Source organism: Squalius cephalus, assembly GCF_949319135.1.
Source record: "Squalius cephalus genome assembly, chromosome: 1".
NCBI classification, from domain to species: Eukaryota; Metazoa; Chordata; class Actinopteri; order Cypriniformes; family Leuciscidae; genus Squalius; species Squalius cephalus.
The window spans coordinates 33,302,652-33,323,155 of record NC_137122.1 but is presented as its reverse complement, the minus strand read 5'-3'; the positions used below and the strand labels follow the sequence as shown (position 1 = coordinate 33,323,155).

Below are 20,504 nucleotides of genomic sequence, written 5' to 3'. Positions count from 1 at the left end.
GTATGAGTCATGCAGGTAATGGACTGTGGTTGGCGTCCTGCTCTGTCTAAAATAGTCAGAATGTAAACACTTATTATAGGGTGAAAAAATGGTTTGTAAAATGGATTCATGATGTACACATTATTTCAATTTTGTATATTTTGAACAAAAAAAAAAAAAATGTACGACTGGAGAAACTGGAAGAACTGGAAGAGAGGGCTACTCTCTGAGAAAACAAAGGAAATTAACATTTGAACTCTCTTGCTATATTACCATCCCCATTCGAGACTTGAGATCACACTTGAGTTGATCACCTCCCAATTTACATATCATTCCCTTCACCCATCCCTACCTGAATTCACCCAAAAATCTATATGGTTTAAAATGAACAATTATCATACAGCATTATACATGTTTGGTATCATTTGAAATGTCTCTGTGCGACTGGTACAAATGTCTCACTATCTTCCAGGCAAATGGCATCCTGCCTAAAAGGTGTCAACTCTGAATGCAAATCTTTTCTCTTTATTCCAGAGTATTTGATGTTTTGTATTTATTATCTTTGAACTGATTATGTAATTGACATGATACATTTACCTGACATAATAAAATTGTAAACATTTGATTTTATTCTGACTTTGAAATTGTTTTCCCAAGTAGATTAAACGGATTCGTATGTTACTGCAAAATCTGCGTCAGATTAGTGACAACTAATATTTGGCACTAATTCAAGTGTACTTAGTTTTGTAAAGACAAGAAGTGAATTTCCGTTTAGAACAGTAAAAATGCTGCTTGACCAATCTAAATTTGGGTGTGTCTTACCTCTGTTTTAATTTAATGTTACTTTAGATAAGTGTACGTGGGAAACCATCTGTGATATCTTGTTAATGTCATGCGTTACCTGTAGTAGCGCAAAGGATAGGAGACATGATCAAATGTGATCCACTTATGCTAATAATTAACTGTCCAAAATGACCATGTTTAAATTGACAGCGTTATTTTAGTATTCATCCAAACAACTGCAGAAAGTTCATATACCTGTTGCACAGTCTCTTACTTAGGATCAGTGATGTCGTCAAGGTTGCTAATTGTGAGTGGTTTTAGCGGAGCATGCGTCAATACCATTCAACTGCTTGACAGACTCTGTTTATAAAACATCTATTTAAAATAATTAGACGGATGAAGCTTCTCAAAGCAGAGTCGATACATTTGCCGCTCCTCGGATAATCATCCAAATGTCCAAATAAAAACTGAATTTCCTGAGATGGATTCTTCTCATCTGAAGAGAAAAGCGCCCTCGTAGATAATTGACATAATTGTTTTGAAGAGGATTCGCATGGAAGTTAGCTGTCTGAGAAGAGGGCTCTAAAATAAATGTGGCGTCTACGTGGAGGCTAAGATGACCTCAGCGTGGCATGTAAACAAATATCGCATCAACCGGTTCAAACCAGTATGCTTCCTGCCTCCGCTGATGAAAAGGCATAGATGAAAACATGGAGGCTGATAGAAGCAGCAACTGTTAGGCGATGAAAAAAACTGAGAGTGTGAGAGAGGAACAAGGTCTCACCTCCCTGCAGCGTGTACTCAGTGACAGGCTGACTGAAGACGCCCAGGCCTGCCCCAGTGTACGCGGCCACCTGAATCTCATACTGGGTCCAGATGATGAGCTCTGTGATCAGGCAGTAGTTGATCTCAGGGCTGGTGATGTTCTTCAGCTGGTACTCTCCAGGGAGCCCCGCGAGCCGGTACCTGCATCAGGGCAATCGATGGCCAAACAGTGAGCAACAATGATTTTCTTCCAGGTCACTGCTCTGTTAGAAGTCCTCCACACAGGCTGTATAATTATAGGCACACACTAGCTTTCTTCTAAGGAAGACGTTGTGTTAAATACACCAGCGGTGGGGGAATGCTATTAAAACAGCATAGATATTCACAACACATCCGTTGAGGAGGATAATACTGGTCAAACACTGCTAATGAAATGCATCCAAGTTCTTGCTACATAAGAGAAATTAGTGTCATTCATTTGGTTGATCTTCTCTGTTGGGTGCATATTAAATAAAAACAAGATTTTAACATTTTAGACTGGATACCCTGAATATTGCAAATACATTATGTCTTTCTTTTGTGTCTTTGCATGCTAAACACAAACATATAATGAAACCTGTAGTCTGACTCACAATCTAATATGAGTCAACTTCTATTAATTTGGTCAAAAACAATTTCCGTAAATGACGGGAAAGTGTTAAGGCCTAGACACACCAAACTAGCAGCGACGAATGCTGACTATGGTGTCGCCTCATGCAGCCTTCATCTGGGACAAAAAGTTGCTGTGCTTGAACACACGGCAAAGACTACAGTCAGCGACCAACTAACACATACGTTCTGCACCTGTGTGAGAGCAAATAACTCTCCATACTAGCAGGTATGGGCAATAGTCAGTATTCTTCATTAAAAAAGGGAGCAGCCAATCAGAGGGATCTCTTTTACTGATGTGCCCAGAAGGTGATTCAACATGCGCAATCATCCAAAAAGTCGTCGAAGGTAGTCCGATTATTGCCACACCATAACAACTTATTTTTTTAAATGTACAATCTTTCAAATTGCACAAAAATAGTATTGTTCAGTCAAATTTTAGTTTGGGGAACACACTATTATGACGTTTGCCTCAATAAACTGCTAATTTACTGCTTATTAATAGTTAACTTTAGGTGTTGGATGTGATTAAGGGATGTATAATATGGTCATGCAGAATAATGCACTAATATGTGCTTTATAAGTTATAAGCAAGCTAATAAGCAACTAGTTAATAGTGAGAATTGGTCACCAAACTAAAGTGTTACCTATTGTTCTGACCACTAGTGTCATGTTTGCCAAAACCTTTACTACAGCCTGCCTAGATTTACTTTCACACAGACATGTAAAACACTCCTTTTAAATCAGTTTGCTTATAAATGCGCTGTGCTACAGCTGTACTAAAACAGTAGTCAAAGTGACAGCACTAAGGTCAACTCCATTATCTAGATGGGGTGACAAATGCAATCAAAAACTGACATTGTTGGTCCCAAAATAAGCTTGACTTTTTAATAAAAAGTGTATGCCATATGAATAAATATGTCATATTAATAAAGGAGTCATATTTCAGCACATTTCATCAGGCAAGTTCTGTTTGTGAAATAGTTTTTGCATGTCTCACCTGAGGACGTATCCTCTCAAGACTCCATTGAGCTGAGGCTCTGGGGGCGGCTGCCACTGCACCATAATGGACTGGTTGGTTCTGCCGCTGGCTACGATGTTTTTGGGCGGAGCGCTGGGCGGTTCCTCTCTCAGTATCAATCTGGGGAGAAAGCGCAAGAGTGTTGCTAGCACCACAAACTGGCATGCTCTACAGGTACACACTTAACTGCGCACCAATGTGTTCATGCATGACTGATTCATTGCTCTATTTTCTCTCGTGCGAATCGGATTGGTCGACTCGCTCTAGGGCGCAACAGTGTGAGCCATGCAAGTGTAATCCGCTGGTCAGAAGTCCATTTCCCAACCTGATGCACTGTATCACATCCGCCCACTCCATAAAAAGCTCTTATGCGTTTTTGAGTTAAAGTCTCTCTGTGCTCTAAGCTCCCAGATGCTTTAAATTTGGAGGTCGCTGCTTACGTGGAAACTGGCTTGGGTGCATTTACAGCCATACAAGATTGTGTTCGTTGGCTCAGCACCTTCAAGCTTGAAATTTCAAGCTTTCGAATTACAAATAGACCAAACATTTTTAAAGATAAGAGCATCTCATGGTTTGTTGTGCAGTAGGCCACAGTAGTGCTGTGCGTGGAGGATTTGTCCCCAATGTGAGTGCTTTTTAACTCAGTGGTAAATACCTGTACTCCTTTCAAGGAAGGAACACACAAAACAGAACTATTTCTGTTCAATCCTAAGAGGAGAGAACATTTTTGGAGCTTATATTTTAGTTTATTAAAGAGTCTCAATTCACATTTGTTGGCTGAGACTTTGTGAGATCTGGGCGAACATCAAAGAGCAAATGGACCTCAACACATTACTCTTCGCAAAAAGAGGAGAAGAAATACGCTGAAAGTCCTGCTGATGTCGATGTACTGAAATAAAACATGCAACACACAACAACATTATGTATTTACTCTGTAGAGTCCTAGTATTTATGCTAGTGGCTGCCATTTGCAAAATGGAAAAATGCATCACAATATTTGTTTAAAAAGACCCAATTGGTTCAGATTCACAATGAAATAGTAAACACGTGTAATGTGGGAAATGCTAATGATTTTGTGGGCTCTGTGATCCCTGGGTAATGTCAAATATGTCATAATGGCTGGTCTCTACAGGCTAGTTTGCTATCACACATAAATTATATTTTGTGAGCAATGCTCGGTTCATTCCACCTACAGAATGTGCATTTTCTTAATTAACGAAGTTTAAAAATGAATCAGTGTTGAATACTTAATAATACCCATATATTCATCTGCCCTTTGCGTTTCATGCTAATGGACAGTTAAATCTGCATTAAAGTTTAATAGGATCATTGGGTCCTTTCAGATTTATTGTCAGAGTCTTCTTAAACCTCTGACCACACTTTGTTATTTCTTCCCAGAAGTCTATTTCATAATTAATGCCCTCTATAACCAATATCATGGAGCTTTTCTCAGACGGTGCTCTGTAAATCTGCCTAATGATGGCCGTAAGGAAAGACTTCTCACTCCTCGCTGAAACAGAGCTTTTCTTGGTATAGCCATGCAGTATTTACACATTTGTTTAACACACTTGCACTGTGCCACCAGCTATTAAACATCTGCCTCTGAACATAAACAATAAAAGGAAAGTGCCTGGCACTTTCTACAGTTCACTTTGGTGTCCTATGACCTTTTTTTAAAACATTAGAGGCATTGTTTTGTGTGTGTGTGTGTGTGTGTGTGTGTGTTCTGAATATATAAACTAGACGAGTCATTAACTAACATAAAATGAACCCAGCATCAACGGAATAATCATGCATTTTGCCAAGCTCTCCTTTTGACAATAAAACAGCGGCAGATAAATAAGCGTTGGTGTGGGAAGGTGATGGCTCATTATGTGAGAGCTGCACTTGTGTGCTTCTATGAGCTTGTCAGCTCTACTCTCTCTGCTTAATAAGCCCAAATGGACAGATGTCTGTCACAGCAAGGAGACATGCATGCAAGAGAAGACTGATGGGGCCCTTCAAGAACCACTTTCTATTTTAACAGTCCCTGTGGAAGCAGCATAGCTCTAAAGAGTGTTTTTTTGAACCGTCTTAGTCAATAGCCCTGCATATAAGTCACAATTCCTACAATTTTGTTTTCTATCTTACCTTATATCGCATCTGAAAATGTTTTTTTTTTTTTGGTTTATGACTTCATGAGGAAAAGACATGCAAATGAGATGTGAAGCACAAACAACCAAAGCTGAGTTAATACAGGTACATAATTGAAACATCTGTGAGCAATGAGCATTCCATTTGAAACATCACGTTTGCAGCGAGTTTAAATTTGAAAGTAAAATTGGAAGCAATAGTATGCAGACAAAATCACATTCTCTCCTCGAAAAATATAATTCTAAAATGTTAAAAATGAAAGTTAGATTAAAGTAGACTAGAGTAAAAAATCAGCATTGGCGAGTATATGAATTGTTGTCACTGGCCAATAAAATTTTTATGAATTCTAACAATAAATGAATGTGAACAAAAGTGAACAACGCTCACGAAAGTTTAAAGGGATAGTTCACTTTGAAATTAAATTTTGGTATGTTTTAGCTTACCTCAAGGGCATCCAAGATGTAGGTGTCTTTTTTCCGCAGTAGTTTCAATTTTGATATTTTTAGGTCAAACCGTTCTTGTCTGTCAGTCATTTAATGCAGGTCTATGGTCACTGTCTCAAAGAGCATGCACAGAGTCCAAATTAAAAATAATTCCCCATCGTCCAAATTAAACAATTCCCCATCGTAAGTACACACTGATGGCCTTAGACACGAAACGAGCGGTTTGTGTGAGAAAACGAACAGTATTTATATCGTTTTTTAACTCTTGTACACAGCCACGTCCAAGTGATCTGAGGGCGCGCGCGCATCCTGGTGTGTGACGTGTGCGTAGACTGGTGCATAGATATATACACTAGATGTCGCCTTGTCTACGGCAGTTCATTGGAACGAATGCCGTAGGCAAGGCGGAATCTATTCTAGTGTATATATATCTATGCAACGGTTTGACCTAAAAATATCAAAATTGAAACTACTGCGGAAAAAAAGACACCTACATCTTGGATGCCCTTGAGGTAAGCTAAAACATACCAAATTTTAATTTCAAAGTGAACTATCCCTTTAAGCATTGACAATTTAAATATTCAAGTGCAAGAAAGGAAGCTAAGGAAGCTTCAAGTGCAAAAGGAAGCTAATTTCGTTACTCGCTGCGCAGCGACAGCGTGGAAATTCTAAACTGAGCTCTCGTTCACGTCTTCTTGCACTTTAGCAGAAAAAATCCCTTTAAAATGATGTCAAAAAATAGCGAGCATCATAGTAAACATAGTCAGTTATGTCTTAAGGGAACGTAAACAGTTGAGAAAGTAAACGCATATGTACAGGATCAGTATATCAGATCCGTGTATTCGCTCTTAAAGTGACAGCAGCCTAATATTCCTGCTGCTGTGTTTTTACTGTTAATCAAACAACTAAGGATAAAGATAAAATCACTCACTTCTCTTGAGTGAATGACTCTTGTAACTTTAATAAGGATTAATTAATAAGGATTTTTAATTTATACAGTGAAGACTATGCAGTGTTCTTTGCTGGGCAACTATTTATCACATACAAAATAAAAGTTTGTGTTTACATAATATATATGTCTTTACAGTAGGGCTTGCATAGACTAGTCGAGTAGTCGATAGATTGACTACTTCAACCACTAGTCAACGCTGGAAACAATCGACTACTCGATTACCATAAATGAATTAAAAATTGCGAACGTCACCAACAGACACCACACGTCAGATGTGTGGAAGTATTTCATCAAGGATGACAAAAATATTGTATTTGGCCAACTCTGCAAGAGGCCGTTCACATATTGCGTCTAAAAACGTGTGGAAAGCGCGGCTGTGCTGCTGTCTCCTACAAGCGCTTGCGCTCCCATGGCGTCTGTCGTTGCTATGCAACCATGAACTGCGCTCTCCATGATGACGACGAAGAAGTATCAGCAAAGGATTAATTGATTTCTAGCCCTTGCATTAGCTTTACTACTAGATATATTTCTGGAGATGAGAAGGAAAAAGTTACGGAATGTTAGAAATGTTACGGAAAGGCCGAAGCTGATTGTTTTTTGTCACATGACCTGCGGTGCGCTTGAGGCATTCTGAAAAGTTGAGATGTTTTCATCTCGCCGTGGCATCGGCGCGCCTGGAAAAACTAGCGCACCACGTTGCTTCCATTATGAGCACGCTCGCCGCACGCCTACATTTGAAATAACGAACTTGAGCGTGAAAAAGACGTGATATGTGAACGGCCCCTAGAAGCAGACGTCTGAAATGAAAGGCAAGAACGGCTATTTATTTGGCTTTAGACTGTTACATGAAAATTTAAAAATTAATTATATAGAAATTATATAAAAATTAATAATTATAATGTTTTGAGAGTTTACTTATGTAATTGTTGCATTAGGCTATGAATTAATAAATGTTTATTGATAAGATCTAGCTATTTCATATCTTTTCATTTACAGTAGCATGAACCACGAGTAGTCGAGTAACTCGAGTATTGTTTTGATAAGAAATCAACTAGCAGAAATCAGTAGTCGTGCAACCCCTAGTTTACAGTGTATAATTATTTTGTATAAATAAATACACATATAATTTAAGAAATATTTGCATGTATGTACTGTATGTATATGTGTGTGTGTATATATATATATATATATAAATATTTTATAAATAAATAACACATTTTTTTTAAAATATATACATGCATGTGTGTGTATTTATATCTACAAAATAATTATACACAGTACACACACATACATATTATGTACACAAACTTTTATTTTGGATGAGATTAATCGTGATTAATCATTGCCCAGCACTAATACATTTTAAACAGATCTGAACAAGTTAAATATTATTATACTTTTTTGTAATTAAAACAGCTGCCAGTATTTTTTATTTATTTTTTGCTGTAAATTCAACAGGATTTTTTGCAGGCATTCATTCAAAAGCTAAAAAAACGAAACAAAACCCACAACAACAACGAGAAGTCGTGATTTAACCTACTCATGATGATATGATAGCAAAATGGCAGGTATGAATTGCTTTTAGCTGCCTGTACTTGAATATCATTTCCCAAATAAAGCCCTTAAATGTGTAATGTGAGCACGTCTGATACAGTTAACCATTAATTGAGGTTAAACAAGAGTTAAGAACCAACGGTAGGTCTTTAAAGTTTAATGCATTCTCCTCGTCAGATTGTGCTTCACATTAACCTAGATGACATGAATATTTTTTAAAGACAAACTAACAAATATTACATTTATAGAGTGGGCTCAAAAGTCAGAAAGTTCGATTTCAATATTCACTTTGCCTGGGGACACTTTTTTTTGGAAGAGCAGGTGCTGAGAAAAGCCAGAAATCATTGGTGGGAGAGAATAGATGTGAAGTCTGCAGAGAGATGATATTACCGCTCTACTGTACGTACTTGACTGCCTCACACTGATTGCACGGTTTCCTTTAAATCGGTTGCTCATTAACAGCTCTTTGCATTTACTAGAACGCTTTCATTATTCACACAGGCGTAAAAGGAACATCTTTTTCCGCTGCAAAGGCAGATGCATAGTTACCTTGATAGTTCCACTGAAACTGAAAAGTCTTTTCAACTGTTGTTGCTCTCAGCCACCTGTTTACTGTAGCTTTCAGCTAATTCAACATGAAGGAAGAGGTTTAAGCTGCTATATACCTATCTCTAAAAAACGTCCCCAACACTCAGCTTAATAAAAGTGAAACGTTGTTGCTGAGGGTGAGAGATCACACAACCTTCTTTTCACCTGGAACAGAAACTGCATGTTTGCCACGTTTGGAGCAGATAAAACTCAAGAGGAGCCGTTGGGAATGAGGCGTCTGCCGCCCACAGCTGCAGGCCAGAGAAAGCCAGCTGATTATAGTGAGAGGTGAGAGAAGAGGCCTGCCACTCACAACCTGAGAGAGAAAACCTACGGTGTTGTGCTTTCAGCAACAGCAGGACTTACTGAGAACTGTGGGTGGAGGATCAGTGGCAGAAAACACACTTAAACAATGACAGTCCTGATGGGCGGCAGCAGACATAATAAGCCTGTTATTGACCAAGCATGAGTGTAAAAAACAAAACAATGATGGGCGGAAAACATGCAACTTTTGACAACCATGGCCTCCTACCTGTTGGTTTCGGTGCTGTACTGTCCTTTGCCCACCTGATTGACCGCGCAGACCCTGAACTGGTACGAGCGGGCCGGAGTGAGTCCCTTCACCATGGCCCGTGTCACGGTGGGGTCCACATCAGGCAAATACACTCTCCAGGGAGAATCTGGTATACAACGAGGACCAGAACATTTCTAACTATTTAAACAAACATTACAAGGGACAGCATTTATATATTTATATTTGTTATAATATTGTTGTATTAATATACACTATTGTTCAAAAGGTTTTAATGTATATGTTTTTCAGACATTAGTTATGTCTGCATATGCATTTTCCATGATAATAACCCCTTTAACTAAATATCTGTTAAGCGTAATAATTTCTGTAAATGTTATTAATGAAAGTAATTATACAGTGTTATCAAACATTGTTTTCTGTCTTCTAAAGACGCATAGCGGCATATATAAAATTGCACAATTTGCATGTGTGCATAATAGAGCATAATCACATGATACTTGTCAAGATATTTTTACACAAATTAGTCATCCACTCATAATTACATAATATGCTTAAGTCTGGACAGGCCATTAATACTTAATTACACTTAATGACCAGCCATGTAGCTTCAGAAATTATACAACCGACTCCAAACCAAATGTGCAATGAGATGAGGTTTAGATCAAAAGATTTGAAATCTTTTTATGAATAAACATCTCATGATTCTAAGCAAAAGTACTACTCATTTCTTTATGTGTCAGACCTTCTTCATGAGGAAGATAATTACCAATTGTATTTCAATTCATGGTCTCTGAAAAAAAAAAAAAAAAAGTAGTCGACAAGAGAGAAGGTTTTTCTTCCTTTTTTTCTGAAAGGTGTTTCTAATGGGACTTCCCAGCCCTATTACACCCAGCACCAGTAATCTTCACCTCCACTCCGGGAACATTCCTCACTGTCCTCTTCCAGCCCAGGAAGATCAATCTACTTGGGTGAGTTTTTTTCCAGGTTCTGTTATACCGCAATCTTTTACACCACTGGGTGACACTAAATGACATCAACACGTACATGTAGCACATGCTGTGGAGACAGAGAGCAGCTCTGGACATGCTGACCATTCAGATGCATTATGGGTGGACGTGAATGAGGCACTGAGCTCAGTAGATCTTTTAACTTCGCCTGCTCGACTCAATCACTGGGTGGGATTCACTTTTAAATTTTGCCACGCAGCAAATGGTTATACAGTGGCCCCAAGAAGTATTAGGGCACCTTATTCACACTTAAAAGTATTTGATTTCTATTTCTCTCTACTGAGACACTTTGGCTCAAATAACCTTTGATCAAGTGATGTCAAAGGGATTTTTACTGGATGTAAGAAGTCAGGCTGAGTTCATAAAAGTATAGGGTCTGGAAGTAAAAATCGCTTTCAGTTTCTCGACAGTGTAATTGATTTTGAATGATAAATTATAAACCTCTAAAGGCAGACCTACTGTGAGCTATGAGGTTGGTAATCGATGGTATATGCTTTTGGTGAAGACATCAGCCTGCATTATTTCAACTTAATAAAAACTAGCATGAAGCACTGCAAATGATGTACAGTATACAGGTTTTGTTTGAAGACAATCTTGTCCCTTTGTTTTTTTGTGTAAAAAAAAATTCACATCAAAGCTGCTAGGTTTGGTTCAAAACTTAAAACTATTTAATGAATAGTTTTTTTTAAATCCCTATGGGAAAAACACTTTAAAAAAAGTGGGCGGACACACTGCTAAGATGCCATTCCCAATTCAGCCTCAGTTCCCCTCAAGTTGACATAGGTATTCTAGCAGAATGTAGTTCATCAAATGTGAACCACTAACATCTGACAATCAGAAAAATGGGTAAAAAATGTAAAATCCAACAAACTTCTTTTGTAAAAAAAAAAATTCATATCTTTCTTTGCAATAAATGGCAATTGGTTTGATATACAGTACGTTACTAATGAAACTTTATTTGACCCAGACTAGGTACAGTGATGGATGAAGGGGGTAAACCAGTGTTTGTGAGTGTGTCTGCATGTGTCTTACTGTTCTCTGAGAGCTCAACCACATAATGCACTAGGGGGCTGTTTCCATCAAAGGGTCTCATCCAGGACAGGTCCACGCTGCGGCTGTCATTGGCGTTCAGGGTAGCCTGCAGGTTTCGAGGCGAGTGTGGCAGCTCTCTATGAGGACAGAGAACAGCAAATACTCAAAATAAGGGCTGTTTCACAATTCTCACACAAGTGCTGCATAAACAAAGCTAGAATTAGCACATAGCTACAGCTCTATACGGAAAGTGAAGTGATTTCTAGATTACTTCATTGAGTATTTTTTTAGGAACTGCCATAAATGATAAAATCAATGCTGCAACACTTTCCAGTTTATGAAAAAGCAGATGAAAATCGAACGGAGTATTACACGAACGCTACCAGCCGTTCATTGTGGTTTGGGTATGTTAATGATTTTATCTTTGGGACTGCCCTTCCCAGTAGGCCCCCTTGGCCCATTTTCAGATCTTCTCATATTCCTACTGCTGCCTCCTCCATGTTCAAAAATATTGTGATTTCAAATTCAGCTTGAATCTCACAGCCAGTCGGAGGCAGGCGTTAATTTGCATTCGTCTTGATTTTCTTCTTCACACTAGTTTTTTTTTCATTTTTATTGATTACTTTATTAATCATTTCATAGGCATCCTGCAGAGACCAGGCACCGAGCACCAACGGTTGCGCTTGGAAAGTTTGTTTTCTCTTCTAAATTAAACCCATGGAGAGAAACAGCCATGCTTAAGATTTCATCACTTTCTGCGTTTCTTTCTAAGAAGGAAGACTGTGACGTTTCCACAGATGTAAAAGAACTGCTAATCCTTCACATGATGGTAACACGATGATGTTAACTGGTAAATTGCAAAATGTTCAATAAAATAATACTAAAAAAGAGAAATTCTTGAGTCTGTTTTGGGTGGACTATCTCTTTAATATCTCTGTAATATTGCTTTGCAAGTACATTTATGTATACTACGGGGCTGTTGAATGCTTGAATCTGACTAGTTGACGGACATTCTAAGGGGTTCACTTTCAGGGAAACACACGGCTAAATAAATAGACCCAGGCAGGTCTTAACCACATTACAGTTACATATCACTTCGCCAAATGATTTCAGTTATTTCAAAGGTATTTACAGCCGACAACAGCAAAAGAACCAAAACCCACAATGACACTAACCAAGCAAATAAATATAGTAAACAATAGGAAAAAAAACAACTAATTATTTCCATGTTTTATGCCACAAAAATACATTTTATTATGCACGGAAAGCACATACTCTCTTCCTCCCGCTCTCTCTCCCACTAAAATGCATAAACATTCAGTACAAACACACACAGTCATACAGAAACATAATGTCAGCGCTGCTCTGACGATTTTATCAGTAAAATAGCTTAGAAACTTAAAAGCTACATGACATTTCTCACTAGTGAGATAATAATGACACTGTTCTTGAAGCAGATAAACTTAAGGTTTCGCTATTAGTAGAGACGCTGCTGCCGAACACTGTTGAGAGACACTCAGACGCAGGTAATTCACTTACGCTTAATCTCTCTCTCTCTCTGTGTAAGAAATTAGTCCTACACACAAGAGTGTTTTAAAGGAGAACTCCGGTCAATTTTAACATTGAGCTAATTTTTTTGGTAAATTTGGAGTGCTGTCAGTACAGAGAACAACGACAAAAATCGGTGTTGCCTACACCGAGTTATCCTCTTTTTAAAATTTGCACCCTGTTGACTTCAATGGGGCAAGTTTTAAACCTGCTTTTAGCCTCTTAACATCCTTGATGTGTCATTACAAGTGCCCAGCCATGTGAGTGATTCCTTTAGAGTCAACACGTGGTGAGTCTGACTGCAGTAGATGTGAAAGATATGAATAAAAATGATGTTATTTCAGCCAGCGCACATACCTGTATTTACATCCTGTTTTCGGCTGAAGTCCACAGTAGTCGATTGTCGAGTTCGGGCGCATGATCGTACGTACTAAACCTATGCGCGTGACTTCAGCCAAAAACAGGATGTAAATACAGGTATGAGCGCTGGCTGAAATAACATCACTTTTATTCATATCTTTCACATCTACTGCAGTCAGATTGACCCGCGCTCACTCTAAAGGAATCACTCACATGGCTGGGCACTTGTAATGACACATCAAGGATGTTAAGAGGCTAAAAGCAGGTTTAAAACTTGCCCCATTGAAGTCAACAGGGTGCAAATTTTAAAAAGAGGATAACACGATGTAGGCAACACCGATTTTTGTCGTTGTTCTCTGTATTGACAGCACTCCAAATTTACAAAAAAATTTGCTCAATGTTAAAATTGACCGGAGTTCTCCTTTAAGGACAAAAACCTGACAAATGTCTTGAAATACAAACATCTGAATAATGTCTTGAGGTGTGTAACCGTAGTATAAGTGGAATAATCGACTCCGGTCTGTTGAATTATTAGAAAATAATGCACACCCGATTATATTCTAATAATTCAATGGCCCTTTGTCAATTATTCCTATCAAGCATTGCGTTAGTTCAGGCAGGCCACGTCAGCCAAGCTCGCATCAGCTGATAGCCAGCTGTTCCTGACGTGTTCCAATCCAGTGTCGACATCTATCACAGCGGCACATATAAACTCCCATTCCTTCAGCATTTCCTCCATAGCATCGCTGCTCGCATTTAAACTCCCTCCTCCAACCCCAACTCCACCCAACTGAACCTTTAATCATTCTGACTATTTGTTTTTTCCCGTACAGTTCAATACATTGCAAGCTTTTCTATCATGTATTGGTATTTTCACAACTCATGTAATTGAAATGTAGATTAGAGAATTGTAATTATGTATGCATATACTGGTTCTGTTCTGTACCCCAGGGAGGGTTGACTTGCTGCTCTCCCCACTCTGTCCAGGCAGGCCTGACAGGCGTGGGAGTTTTGCCCAGAACAGAACCATACCGCCAACACTAACTGTATGCTATAATTGTAATAAATTTATATACTTGGCGAAGTGGTCCTGACTGAAATAGTTATCATAGAAATAACAGACTGGCAACTAAATAAAATCGACCTTGGTATTGGTATTAATGCTTTTGTTCAGATTTATGGATCATCAGTGTTTATTTGTAATGGCGTGGGCTGTGATCGCTGAAGGTGGAAAAAGACAACGGATGGGTGACTTCAGCCACTGGGGAAAGTCCTCCTGACAACAAGCCTGATTCCACACAACCATCTGATACCACCACGGCATCTTCTTCAGTTTAATGAGGAGCCAGAAAACCCACAAAAAGATAATGAGTCTTAGTTCCACACAACATTAGCCTCATGAAATCTGCATAAAGTACACACACCCGCTGGTTACTGCAGTCTTCCAGCGGTTTATTTCTGGAGAGCTTCTGAGGGGATTTTATTCCCTCATCATATTGTGGTACAGAGTCATAAGCAAAGGCTTTAGGTGTTAAAATGTTTACGCTGCCAAGATTTAGCTTTTATTTTTGGGTTTAAGGATTCGACTGGCAGACACGTATCAGAAATGGAGTTTCAAATAGCCGGGATGAAGAAATCTACCCACTCAGAGACTGGTCAAAAGGTCAAAATAAGTTTTCTTTTTCTTTTTTTTCTGGATAGAGAATTAGAAAAGCACTCATACATACTAGCAAACTAACTTAAAAGAAAAAGAACAGTAGATTTTTTTTTTTTTTTTTTTTTTTTTTTTACTTTTTTGATTAAATAAAAGACTTTAAAAGTTACAATTACTGTAGTAGACTGTTGATGAATATGAAAATTGAGTATAAGCAGTTGGAATCCAGTTTGAAAGATTACATTGAAAAAGGTTACTGAGGAAAGGTCAGTCTACACACTCCTGCTGAGAGTAGCAACCCACTCAAGTAGTGCATGCAGATGCTGCAGTAGGTGAGCAAACAAAATGCAGAAGAAAGCTAAGCAAACAAAGAATACTGTGTAATGGAAGTACAGTGTTAAAGGGAGTTTTTCTAAAGACAACTTGACAGCACATTAAACTACTACATTTACACATATGTGAGTGGTGCTTGCCCATGCAAAACTCATTGCAACAATGCTAAGATGGTGTTGTTGTGAGTAGCCAGGGCATTGCTATGCAGTTGGATTTTAGTGTATTGCTTTGTGGTCGTCAGGGCTTTCAAGTCAAAAGCACCCATCAAAAAAGAAAAATCTCTGATTCTCTGCTCACTTGCACTTTTGCATTATCAGAACGAACTGTTAGCATAGTGATGCTGCAAAATCAGAATTGCGACATAGATGGCATGTTCACTGACAAACTTTCATTTTGTAGGACTGCTTTTAGGACTGTGTTGTGCTGAGAAATCGCACAATAATCATACCGCACCGAAACATGTTCCACTGGAAATGCTACTGGTACTGTTCCCAAAGACTGTTTATATACTCAATTTAATATGAATGGGAAAAAGTGTAAGTCACAATATGGCAGAATGAGTCCTGCCTTCTAAATATTCACGAGTTTACCCTTACATCAATTAAACAGAGTAAAGATTATACGTATTTGGCGTGCTGTCCGGGGGAGGGCTCCGAGCTCGGAAATTTTGCCTGAACCCAGAGTACTCCCCCCGTTGTTGTAAGAGTATTTAGGACTAGAAGTGAGGAGATGGGGTGGTGGAGGGATGCTGTTAAACTGTCAACGAACGGAGGTAAGTTTGCAATATACACCTCTTACCTCGTTGATTGGGTTGATTAACAGAGTGTGGTCCACTCGTGTCTAATTAGGTTTGATTGTCTGAATGTGCTCCACATGTGTTTAATTAGGTTTAATTATCTGAACGCGCTCCTCCCGAACTTTGTTAATAAAACATCATAAAGAGCCAATCACAAATAGGTAAAGTCAGTGCCCTGAGACGTGCGCTTGCGACTGCACATGCACACTGGGTTTACCAGTGTAAAATACACACATTTTAAATGATATAAACAAAATTTATGTGACAGTTCATGCCAGATTTTTTTGTCCCAATTCAAGTCACTTTAAAGGTTAGAGCTCTTGAAAGTCGGAAGGATTTTGATTTGGATGTCAGGTGGTTTTATTGTTGGTTCGCTGGAAGAAAAATCATTCTGAAAGTGAATCCAATTATATTGTTCCTCTGCGTCGTTCTGTTGTGGTGTGGACAGCCCTTTCACACCAAAAATGATAATTACAAAGATAATGATAACTACATTATCATCCACACCAATGGACGATAATGTTCTGATTATGATTTTAACCTGAAGGACAATATTTCTGACAGACCTACCTATTTCCTACAGACCCGTTCACACCATGTACAATAACTATAAAGTTTTAAAAATCATTCTAATAGTGAAGTTCACATCACAACTATATCCATAACACAGAGAAACAGTATTGATAGAATCCCTTTCAGACATTGTCAGCTAATCACAATCCAGGAGCATTTAAAGTTGCAGACGATATCATGCAGCTCTTTAAGGTCGGCTGGATTCCGATTGGCTGTCAATATTTTTATTGTTCATCAGCTGGAAAAAATAATTCTGAAAGTGATTACAATGATATCGTTCCTCTGTGTCATTATTGATATAGTTGTGTTGTGGACTGCACTATTCTCACAGAATTAGAATGTTTATTTAAACCTTATTGTCCATTGTGTGAACAGGCCTTAAATCTGTAGACTTCTTTTTGTCTGTTCAATTGTCCACCAGGTGAAAATAATACACCCGATCACTTAGAGAAGTAATATCACAGCATTCCTCAACAAGCTTCATGATTTGAGTTATCATTCATGTTTGTAGGAGAAACTGTGTGGGATGAGTTACATGACAAAGTTGAATACTTAGGGTTAGAGGTTTCTGAGAGACAGCATATATTTCTGCTCTTCAGTTACGTCCTCACACTTCAAAGGCAGCTGGTGAAAAATGATGCGCTATGCGCACCTGGAAGGTGACACACATCCATCAGCACAGCGCATTAGTCAGACTAATGCTCAGAGATGAAGGGAAGCTAAGTCACTCACATGACCTCCAGACGGGCCGCCTTGGAGTCGTTGCCGGCCTGAGAGATGACGTCACAGGTATAGTCCCCGATGTCCCCGGACCAGGTTTGACTGATGTGCAAGGAGCCCTCCTGCAGGCTGATACGCCCCCCTCTGGTCTGGCTCACTAACTCCTCATCCTTTTTCCACACGTACCTGCCAAGTGAAGGAGACGGGGAGCGGAAGAGAACTCTATCACAGTCAAACTGACACAGGGGGAGTGCAGGAAACAGAGCTGGCTCATTACACTGATATCCAGCATATTAGCGCTGAATTAACTGTACAACACTACGGATCATGCTTTGAATCAACTTCAAGGCCTGCGGGCTGACACTTTGAATTAACATTACAATCAAACCGAGTGTGGAGCCCTGGGCTCTGATGTCCAGACAAGAAGAGGAAGCAGCTTGGCTCGTTTGTCATCACTCACCTCACTGCCACGCGTGGGTCGTGTGTGGCGCCACACTCCAAAATGGCCGTGGTCCCTTTGATGACACGTCTGTCCATGGGAGGTCTGGATATGGATGTGCGACCTTGGAGAAAACACAACACTGTTGATTCTGCACGAGTTTAATGTTTCCAAGAACCAAACGGCTACGCTTCATTGAATCACAGCCTCTTCACACGTCAACGGCCAAGCACATTTCCCTCCCGCTGAGACAAAGCCGGGACTTCACATGCTCTGATCAGTGTGTAATATCAAGTCTGGAAGCTGTAGATATCACCTTGCTAAGCTGTACCGAGAAGCTGCTTTTCATGGAACAGTTTATCATGCTCCGCTCTGCTACTTATTTATTAAAGGAAGGAAGTTTAATGCGAGTTCTGCCAATCCAGAACCACACATTTCCACTGAAATAATGGTGGGTCTTTGCTGTAACAAAATGTAACAGTATTTCCCCATTAAATTCTGACGTTCTGATGCCGGTGGGTCTTGAGACAGTAACAACATGGCGGAAGTAGTACGTCCGAATTTTATTCATACTACCCATATTCATTCTATGTAGAAGCTGCTTTTTAACGGTTGCAAAGTAAATTCGAATTCAAATGTAGTACCTACTCAGACAGTATGTAATTTTGGACGCACCGGTTTTGGCTTGGTGCCGCTTACGAACAGACTATTTTGCAAAGCGACAGTGAATAGCAGAGGAAGAATCCAGAATCGTCTCTCTTGTCTCTGTACTCTTGTATTTTGTGTTGTTTGATAAACATCATAGCGAATACAAAAATCTAAATGTTTTTCAAAATATGTAAATACTGACTTCCTTTTTTCTCTGTGACAAGCAAGTGTCATAAATTGAAAGATGCACAGCACTGCTTTGTGTGAGGAAACAAGTTATTTCTGCTTTCTACAAAGCACCATCTAGTGTCAGAAGTGAAAATGCATTTTCATTCAGCCCGTCTGCCATTGTTATGCATTGGTCTGAATAGACGATCTGCATGAGAAAATTGGGTCATATTTTTTTTGTGCCAAACATTCGCGTTGATGTGAACAGGCCTTTATTTTTGAGCTACAGTCTTTATCTGTCTGTCCGAGTATACATGACACAATGCATTACAGAATATTTGCGCAATTTATGTGAATAGATGCAGGTCGAAACTGACCTACAACCCACTTTTCTAGATTTGCAAGTCTGACTGTGCAAAAATCAAATGATTTCAGTCTAACAAAAGTGTTTCCATATTTACGGAAATGCAAATTAGGACTCGCACACAAAAAACACATTGCGCTGATTGTTTGAGTAACAGTTCGTAATATATAAAAGCTTGTTTCCGTCATGAAATAAAAAAGTAAAAAGGTAATTGCAACTTTTTATATCAAATTTCTGAATTTTAATCTTGCAATTTGGCCATGCAATTCTTGCAAAGAATTGCAAGAATTATATCTCTTTTAAAAGGCGCCAAATTTCATAAATGAAAGGAACTGTCTTTATCACAAAATACATATTTTGTTCAAGAAATGTTTTGATACATTGCATTTTGTTTTCATATTAGTGACAAAATCAAATATATAAATACTACATTCACAAAATGAATATTTCATTCATGACATGAATTTCGTGATCCAGTCCGAACCTTTCCGTCACAAAATTAGGAAAAATCCCGGTGGCCTAGTGACTGGTTTAACCTACTCCTACCTTCATTTACATTCATTCCATCTTTTTTGACTAAACTCAAAATTCCAAGATATAAAATCTGATGTGCGAAAAATAAAGTCAGAACTGTAAGACAAGTTTAATTTATTCTAATTTTATTTCATTCTTCCATAGTGACATCATCTTTCCTCTTTCAAGTCAGTGAAAAAGCAGATTCTGAAAGATGTTCACAAATGTGTTCTGATTAAGTGTTTCTCTTACTCCATACGGTGAGGGAGGCGCTGGCGTTGATCGCTCCCTCTGAGTTAGCGGCGTAGCAGGTGTACATGCCCGTGTCCTGCATCACCACTGGTTGAACCTGCAGACCGCCGGACTCCAGCAGGGTGAAACGTGGAATCTGCATCGAACCGCTGGCGAGGATCTGAGTATCTGTTGTGCATACACACACACACACACAACAACAAACAAACCAGTTAGAGCTCAATATCTTGCTTCTGCTTCCATATAAGGAATTAATAGAGCATCACTATGCATGGTGTTGGAGCTCGGGATGATTTTATTACAAGCTTAAAGTTTTCCCAGAGGAAAAACCGCCTGCAGAGCTCTCTACCTTGTTAGGGGCCACTATTATATATGCCGCCTCATAATTGGGAATGCTATGGAAACGACCTCATGAATATAGTCAAAACAGTTGTAGAATTTAATGGTAGTTTTTTTTGTTACTCTTGCATGAAATTATCTTTTGTGTTGTCAATCGGATACAACAAAGACATCTTAATGGCTTCCTGTGAAGCACACAACACACAACTTCATACATCAATTGATGGCTCTGCCGCAGGAACAAAGCAGCGAGAATGCCAACGATATATAGTACTAGTAAACATAACAAAACAGCAGGGCTGCACCCATGTTAATACTGACATTACATTGTTGCTCTGTTCCAAAGCCTAGCTGGCA

At 38.9% G+C, this 20,504-nt stretch overlaps 1 protein-coding gene across 6 annotated transcripts in view; it reads right to left on the bottom strand.

Moving 5' to 3' along the window:
• sdk1a (sidekick cell adhesion molecule 1a) overlaps positions 1-20,504 on the bottom strand; it is a 352,985-nt gene that overhangs the window by 69,304 nt on the left and 263,177 nt on the right. For all 6 annotated transcript variants that reach the window (XM_079864734.1, XM_079864735.1, XM_079864736.1 and 3 more), the window contains 7 exons: positions 19,809-19,976; positions 17,885-17,987; positions 17,437-17,610; positions 11,441-11,577; positions 9,399-9,546; positions 3,176-3,316; positions 1,547-1,728 (listed from right to left, as the gene is read on the bottom strand). In XM_079864734.1, the coding sequence (XP_079720860.1) occupies positions 1,547-1,728; positions 3,176-3,316; positions 9,399-9,546; positions 11,441-11,577; positions 17,437-17,610; positions 17,885-17,987; positions 19,809-19,976 (1,053 nt within the window). The remainder of the gene's footprint in view (positions 1-1,546; positions 1,729-3,175; positions 3,317-9,398; positions 9,547-11,440; positions 11,578-17,436; positions 17,611-17,884; positions 17,988-19,808; positions 19,977-20,504) is intronic.